This window comes from Macrobrachium nipponense, chromosome 28, assembly GCF_015104395.2.
Source record: "Macrobrachium nipponense isolate FS-2020 chromosome 28, ASM1510439v2, whole genome shotgun sequence".
In the NCBI taxonomy this organism is placed as follows: Eukaryota; Metazoa; Arthropoda; class Malacostraca; order Decapoda; family Palaemonidae; genus Macrobrachium; species Macrobrachium nipponense.
The window spans coordinates 60549128-60563906 of NC_087217.1; the positions used below are offsets into that span (position 1 = coordinate 60549128).

Consider the following 14779-nt stretch of genomic DNA (forward strand, 5'->3'; position numbering starts at 1 on the left):
ATGAAATCTTGTTCTTGTGTTCTTGTTCATGCATGTAGAATGGGTGTCCTTTTAAAGATTAATGTTTTTTTTATTTAGTCCTACATTTAAGCAGTTTACATCTTAGATAACGCCCAATATGCAGAGAATCCAATAAGTATGTAGAGTATTTATATATGACAGTATAGTATACAAACGATTTGAACGTTAATCTCTTGTTCTTCACTAAAGTATTAGGGAGTCGCTGCCATAGACAGCTTTATGCATCATATGAACTGTTTACATGGTCACACAAACCTATAGAGAACACGAACTATGGATTTCAGCTGGATACAACGAACCTTATATTATTATTATTATTATTATTATAATACTGGGTAATTCGAAGCGTAACTAGCTTCTTGTGTAAGTGATTAAGTTTTTAATTTTAGTGTATCATTTACGTGAATTGTACATTATTATTAATTATATCTCCAGAGAAGGATTTATGGAACTACAAAGCGCAATTTTAACCACTGATTTTTCCAAATACAAAGAATCTTTTACAAGCCGCATATTAACTTATTTCGTGCCTTGTTTCTTATACAAAGTCTAAAGTTCCCGGCAGAGAGAGAGGAAAAAAAAGAAAAACGCGATATATCTGGACGGGAGGTCATCCGTCTTAAACATTTTTCTTGTAAGCGACAATAAGGTCATTTGCTGACCTTTCTGACAGCTCGTCCTAACGGTGAATTTGGCTCAGGTTAACGTAAGATGATTTTAGAAAAAAAAAAAAAGAACGCACAAAAAGGGGTTTTTACTCCGTTGACACACCATAGGGTTCAGAAATAAAGGCCATTTTCCTCTGTAGTGCAAAAAAAAAAAGAAAAAAGAAAAAAAAACATCGAGAGATGATGCTTCCTCTATAACGCTCATGCTTACACCCAAACGTTTCGTTCATCTGGTGAAGTAGGAAAATCTTACTTCAAGGGAAAATAAGTAAAAAGTTCTCTCCTCACTCTCTCTCTCGTCTCGTCTCTCTCTCTCTCTATATATATATACTATAATAATATAATTATATATATATATATATATATCTATATAGATATATATAAATATATATATTAATATTAACATAATTTAATAAGTAATAATTTACATAGATTTTACATAGATGCTAAATGTTTATCAAGATATGATGCCTCTTCTATAACGCTGCTTGCACCCAAACATTTCGGTCGTTTGGTGAAGTCGGAAAATTCTTTTAATTTAAGGGTAAGGGAAAATAAGTAAAAAAAATTTTTTTTCTCTCTCTCTCTATATATATACATATATATATATATATATATATATATATATATATATATATATATATATATATATATATAGAGAGAGAGAGAGAGAGAGAGAGAGAGAGAGAGAGAGAGAGAATTTTTTTTTTTACTTATTTTCCCTTAAATTAAAAGAATTTTCCGACTTCACCAAACGACCGAAATGTTTGGGTGCAAGCAGCGTTATAGAAGAGGCATCATATCTTGATAAACATTTAGTATCTATGTATAAATATGTAAATATATTATATGTGGTGTCGTTGTAGGAGTGTTGAGTTTTTACTGTATTGTAGTTTTTCTTTTAAAACCACATTCAGGTTTCGATTTAGGCAACAAATATCACAGACTAATTTTTCGACTCCGTGCATTAGTGCTTGAATAGGCCTATACTCTTCACCGTGTGTGTGAGATGTGTAAACACAAATAAGTTTATAAACTCAACAAAATTTCACTGTTCTTTTGATTTACATACTTTGCAGTTAGAGCAATTAAACCTTTTTTTAATATATAAGATAAGCTTAACAATACATTGATTTTTAATTATTTTTGTGTTCGACAGGTGACGAATCGCAAAGGAGTTAGAGCGAGAACCTGTGGGAGGAGCGGGAGCCTTTGCAGACCCATGGGATAGCAGACAAGATGGAGAAATTCTTCTTCTACAGATGCCTCGGCGTCCTAAAGAGACAAAACTGAATGCGAGCCTTTCGCCCGTTGCAGTACGCTTAGAAGCCGTCGGTAAACAACTCGTCCGTTCTCCTCTAGTCATATCTGTTTTGCGTATCTCGTCCGTCTAAAGCGTCAAGATGTCTTGTCCTTTTTCGTGTTACTGCGGACTCATCTGCAGCTGCGGCCTGAGCCCGCGACGCTCAGACGATCCCGTCCCAAGTCCTCCACTCACCCGGAGGCAATGCTCAAGGGACACTGTCTACGTCCTGCTTTTAGGTGCTGCCGAGACGGGAAAGTCTACCATCATGAGACAGATGAAAATTATCCACAACGGTGGGATGTCCCCGGCTTCCCTGAGATCCTACACCCGGCACGTGCTGGGCAACGTCCTCAAGTGCGTCCATAAGCTGGTTCTTGCCTTGCAGAAGGGGGCGGCCTGGGGGTCACCAGAGGCAGCCCATGCGGCCAACGTCCTGGGTCAGGTGACTCACGGGGACTGGGGCTTGGAGGAAGGGGACATGAAACCTGCTGTTCTGCCGCCCGATCACGCCCATCTCGTGCAAGTCCTCTGGAGAGACAACGCTGCTCAAGAATGTTGGCAGAGGGCCAACGAATTTGATATTCCAGATAATACAGCCTATTACCTGAATGCTATCGAGCGCTTGGCGCAACAGCCATACTTGCCCACGCAGGAGGATGTGCTTCAACTTCGTATCCCAACGAAATCCGCAACAGTTTATGACTTCCCAGACAGGAATTGGACTTTTAGAATCACGGACGTAGGAGGTCAGCGAGGAGAGAGAAAGCGCTGGTTGCGTCTCTTTGACGACATCAATGCCATCATTTTCTTGGCAGCCCTGAGTGAGTATGACCAGACGTGGAGCCAAGAGGAAGAGGAGGGCATGAATCGACTCGAACTCTCCCTGCAGCTCTTCCGAGAAACGCTGAGGTACCCGGGCTTCTCGGAAACGTGCATCATCCTTTTCCTAAACAAAACGGACATCCTGCAGAAGAAAATTGCGACGTCCGACCTCTACAGATACTTCCCCGACTACAACGGACCGAGGGGAGATGCCCAGAGTGCCACGAAATACATTCGTAATCGGTTTTTCGAAGTCGCTAGAGATCGCAGCGATTTCTTCACGCATGAGACCTGCGCTACGGACACAAATGCGACGAAGTTCGTGTTCTCTGCTGTGAGGGAGAAAATTCTCTATGATAACTTGCGTAAACTGTCTCTTTCAATGTAGGGCAATGACGTTGTGTAAAAAAAAAAAATAACCATTCTGTGATTATAGGGTAATAGCAACAGCATTTGCTTAGAGGTAGTATAGCAGTATTTACACTTGGTTGTGAAACTGTCTCAGTTGAACGTACAAAAATAGTTGTAAATGAATAAGTGTGGTGCCTCAGTGTACTTAACACTGCAGAGGTGCATGTTTCGTGACAGTGCAATATGAAAGTGAAAAGAGAGAATAACGTTGATGAAAAAATCAATGTTCAATTATGGGACTCATTGCAATTATAAGACATCTATACCAGATAAGCTCCTGTGGCGTCTAGTAAACTACTAGTTGCTGTCGAGGACTAAAGCTTAACAAGAATCGAAAATATCTCATTCGGTATGTTGGAAATATGCATGCAGACCGAGGTAGCCTCTTCAAAGTTTACCTTTGAAAGTGACAAATCTTTACTCTGGCTAGATGGAAAAGTATGATGATATCTAGTTCCTATGTTATCGAATTACCTAATAAAAAAAAATCATACCGAACACTTTTTTTTCCTTTCCTTTATTTTAGATGTCCCTTGATGAAGGCAGAGGGAAAGATCTTGTGAGTGGAGATATGCCGCCTTTCATCAACTGTGGGATGGACCATTCTTTTGAATTTGTATGACAAAGGATTTGATAACCAGAGCTTTTGTCATTAGGTCATTATTTCTTAACGACTGCCGGAAGGAAGAATCTTGTGTGTCATTAAATATATCTCTCATTACGAAGTCCGTAAATTGGTATTTTGGTCTGATAATGCATAAATTACTTGATGAGTTACTAGTTTAACAAACAAAGAATATAATGAGTTAAAAGACTACCAGACCCCAACATTATGAGTGTTGATGCAATGTTTTTATCGCAGATTTTCTTCCTCAATGAGGACGATATCCCAGCATTATTGTTACTGTCTAGCACAACTTTCTTACATCTCCAGAGAGAGAGATAACAATGCGATTTTGAAATTTTCTGTATTGTGAACGAATGACTTGTCTCCGCTGTTATTATTTTAATCAATCAATTAACACATCTACGATTTTGTCTTGGCACTAAACTCCTGATACAACGCCAAAGGAAAATAACAGTAAATGATTACTGGGCGGAAGGTCAACAGTCCTAATCACTTATCTTGTAGTAAGGGATCCTAGGGATTTTCGGTGACCTTCCCGGCAGCTCGGCCTAGCGGTAAATTTGGCTTCTTGTGCTAACAATCAAATGAATTCGATACAAAACAACGATGAAAAATGAGATGTGTGTGTGTGTGGATAACTAACCATGAGACTAGTAATGGCGATGAAGGCCCGCTTACTGCAGCAATCTTTAAAAAAAATCGGTAACCATAAATACCTTCGTGCAAAATAAACGTTTATGTAATGATGCCATAACCGGAAACGCTACAACTGGTAAAAACTCAAAAAATCTCTCTCTCTCTCTCTCTCTCTCTCTCTCTCTCTCTCTCTCTCTCTCTCTCTCTCTCTCTCTCTCTATCTATATATATATATATATATATATATATATATATATATATATATATATATATATATATATATATACTATATATACATATGTGTATATATAGTTACAAGAGGAAGCTGTCATCGACCTGGGCAGCTCTTTTGTTTTTTTCCTGCTGCAGCTGTACGACTTACTAACACACCTACACTTCGTTTTCCTAGAATAAACAGTGACATTTCAACATCAAATATCCCAAACGTTAATGTTCGAGAGCAAACGTGCTTGACCGTGTATGAGTGTGTGTGGTGGAAGCAGGGTGGGGAGGGGGTTGGGTTTCGTGGGTGTCCGAGCGCTATAGGACGGCATATTTTTTTCTTCACGGCTAATCGGCACAGCTGACAGAGCTGCCTCTATAGCCATTGTTCTGTCCTGTAATATGTGATTCACAACACACACACACACACAACACAAACACACACACACACACAACCCACACACATATATATATCATATATATATATATATAGATATATATATATATATGCATTAAGCTACAAATGCCCTTTAATATCCAATTCGCTCTACCTCGGAATTAATATATTTTCATATACGTTAACCGAAAGTGATCTTTTTAGTTTATAACAATTTCGTCCTCTCGTGGATTCGAACAGAGTCCTCATTTCTCTTCTGTCCGTTGGTTCGAATCCACGAAAGGACGAAAATTATTATCAACTAAAAAATTCCCCTCTGGTTAATATATTTAACATATATAATATTAGCCCGTGCGAGGATGTTATTCCCAAAGTGAAATAAATTTGATATTAGGGGTTACTGTGGCTTTATATTTGCAAGTATAAACGACCCCATGTGTGAATTAGTGACAAAATTCTGTCTTCAACAGAAAGTATAGTCAAACCGCTTCATGGTGGCGGCCTTAGGGGGATTTAGAGTAAAAAAAGGCGGAAAAAAAAGAAAAAAAACATTTCCATGTTTCTGTTAAATTCCTTCCCCATTTACCTAAAAATAATTCCTTCATGATATACTAATTGCTTTACAAAACAACTGCTCATTTCCCTTCGCAACAGGCCCCCTCCACCCAAATCCCTCTGTTTCTGTAATTATGAGTCCCTTTCACAAAGATCATTCTGTAAGAGTCGATCAGCCTCAAACGACGGTTAAAGAAAAGTATTTGAATCTTTCGTGTAACGAGGCGAAAATCCAGCTTAACGGACGACACTTAGGCAGATGATATAACAGAACAGCATAGATAGGTGAAAATCACGAAAGCATTTCAATTCTATATTATCTAAATACTTGCAAAGGATTATCGTGTGCTAGAAACTATTGGCAGGCAGTTTCTTGATAATAATGATGATGCTGATGAGAGAGAGAGAGAGAGAGAGAGAGAGAGAGAGAAAGTTCAATGGCATTCCTGGGATTTTACAAAACGGAGTAGCCTGTCAGAGAGAGAGAGAGAGAGAGAGAGAGAGAGAGAGAGAGAGAGAGAGAGAGAGAGAGAGAGAGAGAGAGAGAGAGAGAAAGTTCAATGGCATTATGGCATTCCTGGGATTTTGCAAAACGGAGTAGCCTGTCATAAAAGCGCCGGAGATGAGGGCATTTAGTTCCACGTGTCATGCTGCAGGAATGATTACTGTAGGCATTTAAAGGCAAGTCATTAACGTCAGTTCTGTTTATGAACAGCAATTATACTTAATTAGCAAGCATGTGAATTCTATTATTTCATGAGAAAAGAGCAAGTCAGAAATATTGATTAGACTGGAATATAATTAGAATAGTTAATTGCTTGAAAAAGCTAGTTTTACTGAAACTTCTTTGTTGCCCCAAACAAAATTATGTACCCTCTTGCCTCTTGGAAAAGTGGTTTTGTGTCAAAACTACGACTAAAACTTTTCTACCTTTGTTGTCATGTTGGGTTAGCCTAGTTTGCTATGCTGGGAGGTATTGAGGCACATACGAAATGCGTGACAAGTTGACAACCAACGTGATTGGATACCCACCTAAATCATATTTGAACATTCACTAATTTTGTCACAACTTTGAACAAAATTGAAAGAGAAGTGCGAGACATTGAAACTGACAAAACGAAAAGCAAAACTATTAGTTACAATCATATCTAGTACTACCGTACGTAGTGGAAGGTAAAGTCTAGGTAGAACCTAATGCAGAGGATGATTACAATAACGACAGGTTTTATAATGTATACGCAATGAGCTAATCGAACAACACTGTACTGGACCTACTATTTATCATGCTTTGTGTACGTGGTTAGATTTAATTTTAAACTATGACTTGTAGCATGCGTAAATTTAAATTAAATTTTGTTAACATCTTTCAACCACATCATCAGCATCGTACAAGTGGATTCCAAAAATACTTATTTTGCTTGCCCTCATGTGCATGTTACGTATAAACTTCCATTAATTTGCTCTGGTTTTCCAAAAAGACTCGCATTTCTTCCAAGTGGTAAACAATACGAAAAGTGATGCAAAGGTTAATAATGTTAAAAAGAACGGTACTTACTGTACGACATAACAACGTCATATATCATTCTTATTTTACAAAAGAAAAAGTACAGTTCTACTTTAATATTAAGAGTTTTTTTAAATGTACATTTACCCATTTGAACAAAACTCACATCACATGGAAGCAGCTCAATGTTGTCATGTAATCTGCTCTATTACAGCACACACGCCAATTCTTTACCATGTTGAATGTTCCTTTCTAGAACAGAGTAAAACTGTCAACATACACTTCAATGTCCACCTGAAACTTCTTGACGTTTTGTGATATGTTGTTAAAAGTGACTGGCTGCTGAGACATTGTGTTCGAAATGACATTGCGAATAAATGATCCTAATGAGGAAAATTTTGAGGTTAGTTAACCCAAATCAATATACCACAGTAGCTAGCTATACTAGTTAGGCTAATAGTAGGTAGTTTCACAACATAGGTTAGGAGACTAGGCCTAGGCCATAAACGTGGTAGCCTAACACCATGGCATGTTAAGTGATTTGTTACGGTTAAATTTGTGTTATCTAAGATGGAAAAATGTCATCTTTAATGTTATTTTCTTTTAATTTCACGCGAATTCATGCTAATTTTTTTGTTTACACCCATACATTGTCATAATAGTCCACTTTACACGGCCGTAGACTAGGCTACTGTTCAGGTATAGCTTAGTGATGCAATGTGAGATCCATGTAGTAGAATATTTCAAAGGCATATGCTTACAAACTTTATCTATATATACTGTTTATTGAAACTGTAAAAGAAACAAGAGCTAAATATACTCATGAGATAATAGTTAGGCAATCGGAACTTTGCTACATTGTTTAGGAAACAGTCGGTAGCCGATGGCCAAGTCTTAGCAATACTATACTACACATATGTTCAGATTGATAGGCTATGTTTTGTGTCTACGGTTTCAGCTTACTGTTTTGTACCAGACATCTGAGGGAAGTGCAACAGTTGACATGTAATTGTATAGGCATTCAACTTATCCAGATTGCCCTCTCACAATTTTTATATGTAAAAGTATGTAGCGTGTAGCTAAGTAATAAGCTTTCATTCATTCTGGATCTTTGCTTCAACAAAATGGCTTAGCTCTCACAATGTGGAGTTGATTTTTTTTCGTATTTCGTGAGGTCCCGTAAAGTCGTCCATTTGATGCTCTACGTGGGTTTTAAGTGGCAAATCACATTATATGTTACGTGAGGGCTATGCATTCCCCCCCCCCCCAACCCCATTGAATAGCAGATTAAGTTACTGCTCCTCTCTCTCTCTCTCTCTCTCTCTCTCTTATTATAATAATTTTGTCTACTGTTTACGTTCTATGTCCCATCTCTTAAAACTATTTCTTGGATTTCCGTCTAGTATAATAAATCAGAGATATATGCCCTGCCTTGTGTTGGTCAAGTTAAATAATCGTATTTACACAGTTACATAACAGCTTAGCGTTCTTAATCGCGTTATAAAACTACTGTTCGTAACACGTTATCAAGCTGCGTGTTTATGAATATAGCAACGAGTAACCGTTAGAGTCCAGAGATAAGTTGCAAGGCGTTGCACAACTCTTGTGAAGGAATAAAAATAAAATGAAGTGAAAGTTCTCGGAGAGATGCCCCGGTACGCAACTCCTGATTCTTTGGCGTACATACTTGCACGCTAGGTGCTCGTTGTATTTTTTTTCCTTTCTTCCCGTATATACATTTGAACGTGATTTTCAACGAAGCGAGTTGTCCAATTCGGAAATTTTGCTTTTTTCTTTGAGCGTAGTTTTGTTTGTTTTGATCCAGTTGATGACCACTTAGGTTACAAACAACACTCCACAATTCTGAAAGAAATATTTGTATCTTTGTCTATAACTTTATTCATCCAAATTTTTTTCGGCTCTCTCTCTCTCTCTCTCTCTCTCTCTCTCTCTCTCTCTCTCTCTCTCTCTCTCTCTCTCTCTCTCTCTCATGTGGAGGCAGTTCAAGTTTCATACACGGACGTTCTTGTACCTCACTTTTATATATTTTCATTCATTTTTCCCGGAATAAGTATTTTAACGTCAACATAGCTCTCGTAGAGAGAGAGAGAGAGAGAGAGAGAGAGAGAGAGAGAGAGAGAGAGAGAGAGAGAGAGAGAGAGAGAGAATGTTTATGAAGTGGTGCAGTAGAAGACAAAGTTATATTTGTATAATAAGGTCGTCCTGAAGCGGACTACAGTGACTTTTTCTGCTTGGGTATAATGTGTGGCCAGTGGGGTGCGACGTCTTATCTAAATATGAATTATATTACTCGTAAGACGATCGCTTTATCCTATGACCAAAAAAAAATTATCCACGTTGCATTTATTATTATTATTATTATTATTATTATTATTATTATTATTATTATTATTATTATTTACTCAATCTGTACAGTAACAAATCACTACCATTTATTAGCATACACAGAAAAAAAATATAAGGGAAATATATAAATAAAATTAAAAAAAATGGGAGAGGAAATCTGTTTGCTTTCCCTCGAAAGTTGGTAAGTTATAAGAATCGAGGAATATTTAAGCGAGTTGAGAATAACGAAGTCTGGTAAGTAGAAGGAATAATTGCTATAGATTTCCACAGGGTAATCATGAGAAAGTTCGTGGTAGGGGAGGGGGAGAGCTGTAGCATAGGTATCCTAGGCTGTATTAATGGTAGGAAGACGAACATTCTTAGCTTGGGTTCTGTGTATTTTGAGTTCTTTTGGGAAAGTTCCTTCGAAGGGTTATGCTTAGCTGCTTATTTGCAAGAACATTGTGCAATCTGAATTCTGGCCACCTTAGCTTTCAGTATTTAGCTTTAGAGAGAGATAGAAGGGTAAGGGTGGGTGCCAGAGGAAGGAGATAAAGAATCTGTTATTAACTTCTGGACTGAAAAGGAAAAAATCAAAATGAAAAAATATTTGGAAAACAATGAAAAGGAACTTTTTTTACTTGAGAGAGAGAGAGAGAGAGAGAGAGAGAGAGAGAGAGAGAGAGAGATTATTAGCTATAATGATTTTTAAATTAGACTTCTGGTCCTGGCATGTCAACCCCTTAATCTGTCGCGCACCGGATATTAAAAGAGCAACCAAGCCCCAGATGATCCACTCATATATATACTATATATATATATATATATATATATAGATATATATATATTATATATTTATATATATATACTATATATATATATTATACACACGTATATTTTATACAAACATTGAGTTAGCTTTATGTGTTTGTCCAAGTCTCTTCAGTATAACTTAGTAAGAAGATTGCCATAAGAATAATAGGGATCGAAAATGCCAAGAAATGCAAAAATCGAAATGTCCTCCCCTACATAAACCACTTTTAATTAGCTTAACGACAGTTCCAGACCTTCGAATGAAAGTTCCAGGCTTTCAGACGACATATCCTTTGGATGAGCGTTCCGTAAGGCCTGAAAAACGAACATTTCTTTAAATTAGAATAGACGGACTTCCCTAACCGACGCCTCTCGGTAACGATCAGAATTAGCCGCCGCTGGACTTTGGGAAGGCCCATCAGAAAGCAACCGGTTCCCTCTGGATGAAACACGCGTTAACCGATCAGTTAAGCAGGGTTGGGTTTAACCAGGGTCGTGGGTTCAACGTGGCTGCGTGGTGCTCACTGCTTTTCTGTATCATTCGTATTTCCAAGCGGCCAAATAACAGGTTATGAAAGGAAAGTTTAACGCCAACTACGTAGAAATAGAATTAAAAGTAGAATTACCAGCAATCTAGACAGTACAAAGTTCTTTCAGAAATAGAATAATCTAGTATGTAGCGATAAAAGCACAACACAAATCACCAGAAATACTCCGTCTTATGTTTCAACTGTCTCCACGAGAGACAAGGCGGAGCGGAGCGAAAGCCACCGAAATCTTCCTAGTGTTATTTTAAGGATCGATGGTGGTGAACTCCTGAGCACATTGTAATTTGTTCCAGGAATTTAGGCGTGAATCACTTATTTTGATTGGTGTTTTGAGTTCATGTGCACACTGCTGTAAATGTTTACTTCGTTGATCCTTTTAATCTGCTTTTGTTGATCACTTTAATCTGCTTTTATGGCATATTTAAGCAAATTTCATGGTGGAAAAATGGAATTCAGTGTAGATTCTTTTTTCTTTTTTTACAGACAACTACAGCATAGAGAAATGGGATACATAGCCGTTTTTAAACTAACGCAAGTCAGAACAATTGAGGTTGCTGTTCATATTAATTAGATACTGGATTAATCAAGGAGAGACAATAGAGATAAACAAGGCTTACCGAGTTTTAGTGTTTCTTTTAAATCTCCCCGGAGCATGTAGTAACTCATGTTTTTTTAGTTCTTTTTCCATGAGTTCAGGACTGACGACGCCTGCGAGTTTTTCCTCTTGTTACAGTACATTTCAAACCTATTACTGTCAATTTCCATTTCAGCGCTGAATGAGCTCACAGGTCCCAGTGCTTGGCCCTTAGCCTAAATTCTATATTCAATTCTACTCATCCGTGTATGTACGTATGCAAGGGACGTGAGATTCGTGTGTTTCGTAACTCGCCGTACAGTCGTTAACGATGCTAAAAAATGGATAAAGTTGAAGGTCTGGTTATTTGGCGCAACAACACTACAATATACTTTCCAGGCTCCATCTCGAAGCACCGATTGGTCCGGGAGTTGAAGGCTCAGGCTCAGTTGTGAGGTTAATCCCCTCGACTTGAAAAAAATGTGCGTGTGTGTGTGTGTGTGTTGTTCATGAAGGTTTTTAGTTCAGGGTAGCTTGAGTGATCAAGCCTTACTTTTTCCGAAAGTTTCCTCGTGAGGATCTAAATAATATAATGTCTTCTTCCTTCATATTTTGTTCCCCCGTTTTTTTCATGATCTTTCTGCCAGTGTAAATATTGCATGATAATTCCATTTAATAATACTGTTCAAAGTACATTATCGCACTGTTTAGATGACAAAATACTAAACCTGCAAAAAATTTCATGGTACAACATTAGCTTTAATGACTTGTTACTGTTGAGTGCATGAGCAATGTGAATGAGAATGCTTTTTATAATTTTTTAAAAAAATTAACGTCAGTAATTAGTTGCAGAGTTTCTAGAATTTTATAGGGGTGGGGTTTTCCTGACACTCCTTGGGTCTTCCATAGCCCCGATGTAATAGCAGCGCTTCCGGTTGCGTCTGTTGTCATGATCGCATGAGGAATTCTTAAGCATTTCCTGCGTCGAAACACAAGGAAACGCCCTCGAAGCCTCTTCAAAAGAATCGCGATTTTAAATTCTAAATACGAATTGAAGCCTTTTCAACTGTCGCTTCCCCAAACACTTTATATCTTCCGGTTTTCTTTGAAAGCACTTTCCCTGATATTATTTTCATAGCACAGTAGTTCCCGATACTAGCTGTACAGCATTTATGATTTTGATATTGACTGATCATGTACGGTTCTGCATTTGGGTCATCTTTCTACGATTTTGGCCTAAAATAACTTTAAATTCTACTCTTATGCAAATTACGATTAAGCCGCCTTTTCCTCTCTCTCTCTCTCTCTCACACACACACACACACACATAATACTTTTAACCAAGTCTTTCAGTTAAACTCGGGTATTCGTCTCTTGTAGATCTCGTTGAAAAGTATCAATGGGAAGTTAGACATTATCTAAAACGGGCAAATATGTTTTAGGCATTTTGCAGTTAGTTAAGTTTTACTGTGAAAAAACGTGGGGTTTAAATTTAAGCGGTGGCTATATCATAACACAGTAACTTTCCAGGATATGGAATTCATGCGTCATATTTCGGAGGGCCTCCTGACAGAAAAAACTGTCTTAATCTTGCTATCCGTTTCGATATTGCATGATAACTTTAGCATAATCACTCTTCCCAATTATTCTCAGTTTGTTTGGTTTTATGTACAGCCCTCCACAGGGATGATTAAATCCCTCTCTGGCGGGCCCTTGTACGTTTTCAAAATAAGGCGCTTGTTATGTTTTAGTGTTTTCTCATCAGTATCGTGGCCCCTGCAGAATACGGGTGTCTTTGGTTCTTTTTAAAATTTGCTTTCTTCTTTATGATCTTCATTGCATATCCAGGGTTTTTTTTTTTTTTTTTTTTTTTTATTACAATGTCATCTTCATCCTTCGGGACACTGAATACTTTTATTTTGTTTAAGTTTACCCTTCTCGTTCACTGATATATTGCGGATTTCTTGAATTCCCTTTTTTATCTAATATAAGTTTATTCTGTCTGGAAATCTTATAACTCTGGTTGTTTTAACCTGTTCAACCGGCGCCGTTATCTTACTCATAATTTGCCTCTCTTCTTTAGTTGCTGTGCTCCCTTCGGTTGTAGATTTGATCTGAAACACTTCTAATAAATAAACACACATATATACGAGTACGAGTACATACATAGTTGTTGAAATAATCATTAACTAATCAAATTTTTGCTGACAATAAATATTTATTCAAAATACTATTGTTCTATTATTCACATCGATGGGGCGGCAGGATCTGGTGTCCCTCCTTAATTCCGCCACTCCCCCCTCCCCCCCTCCTTTTTTTTTTATTTGCGTCAGTCAATGCTCTCCCCATCAGAGTCGGGCGCCCTTACTATTTATGGAAGTGTCAAAAAATTATTCTTTGTTGCTCCTGAGGAACGTAAAGGAGAACTACAGTACAGTAGTAGCGAGATTAGTTTTGTTACCTTATACAGCCTCACGCTTATACTGTAAGTGGAATCTATTTAATTTTAGATTTTGTCACAGGAACAGTACTTGAATTCTCGTTGAAAAAACGTGACAAATAGGAAAGACATCCAGTGACAGCCCATTCACTTTTAGTATCTCCTGAGAGATCAAGATTGAATATGAAGTTTTGGGAGATAAATCCAGACTGATGTGTCTATTTCAGTTCATCAAAGAGGATTGTTTCGTGTTGGATTATTTTCAAGTAGTGTTGGCAAATAGGTCTCTTTAGTATGCCAGTGCTGTTTATCTATTACATTTCAGTCATACCCTTCCACCCCCCCAAAAAAATTAATAAAAATTGCTTAATGAAATTCACAGCAAGGGATTTTAAAGTCCTGAATGAAAGAGGAATACACGTAGGCTAAGCATATTACAGGATATATGAAAAAGAAAATGTTGGCTTCCATTGAACTTTGAGCAATTTTTTTGAATGTTGATAAATGACAGGACCACCACCTTGGTATGTTAATTCTTTAACACAGTAGGAATGTAGTTAAAATTAACTTAAAAATCATATACATGTAACATTTACATTGTTCAATCTGTTACTCTGGTAGAATTTTTTTATACTTAATATCCAGGTCATAACATATTCTACAACATCTCTCCATAACCTTGGTCTTTGTTCTACACTCATTGGGGTTGTCCAGATTTATTTTTTAAGAAAGTGACTGCGGCACTTATCCATCTGGACCTTACAACTAGCATCAATGGGGATACTTCGCATACACCAAGAAACATCACAATCTGGGCTGGAGTCAATTAATTTTATTAATTCAAATAAATTCCAATGCAATGGAAATTGTGAATTTATCAAACCCAAT

At 37.4% G+C, this 14779-nt stretch overlaps 1 protein-coding gene and 1 long non-coding RNA gene across 6 annotated transcripts in view; both read left to right on the plus strand.

The window, feature by feature from the left end:
* Window positions 1–3726, plus strand: part of LOC135201793 (guanine nucleotide-binding protein subunit alpha-11-like) — a 186454-nt gene extending 182728 nt beyond the window's left edge. For all 5 annotated transcript variants that reach the window (XM_064231049.1, XM_064231050.1, XM_064231051.1 and 2 more), the window contains one exon: window positions 1849–3726. In XM_064231049.1, coding sequence (XP_064087119.1) covers window positions 2093–3205 — 1113 coding nt within the window. In that variant the 5' untranslated portion in view covers window positions 1849–2092 and the 3' untranslated portion in view covers window positions 3206–3726. The remainder of the gene's footprint in view (window positions 1–1848) is intronic.
* Window positions 3727–7402: 3676 nt separating this feature from the next.
* The window catches only part of LOC135201798 (uncharacterized), an 86776-nt gene continuing 79399 nt past the window's right edge, over window positions 7403–14779 (plus strand). Inside the window, exon 1 of the long non-coding RNA XR_010311607.1 lies at window positions 7403–7573. This is a non-coding gene — a long non-coding RNA (uncharacterized LOC135201798). The remainder of the gene's footprint in view (window positions 7574–14779) is intronic.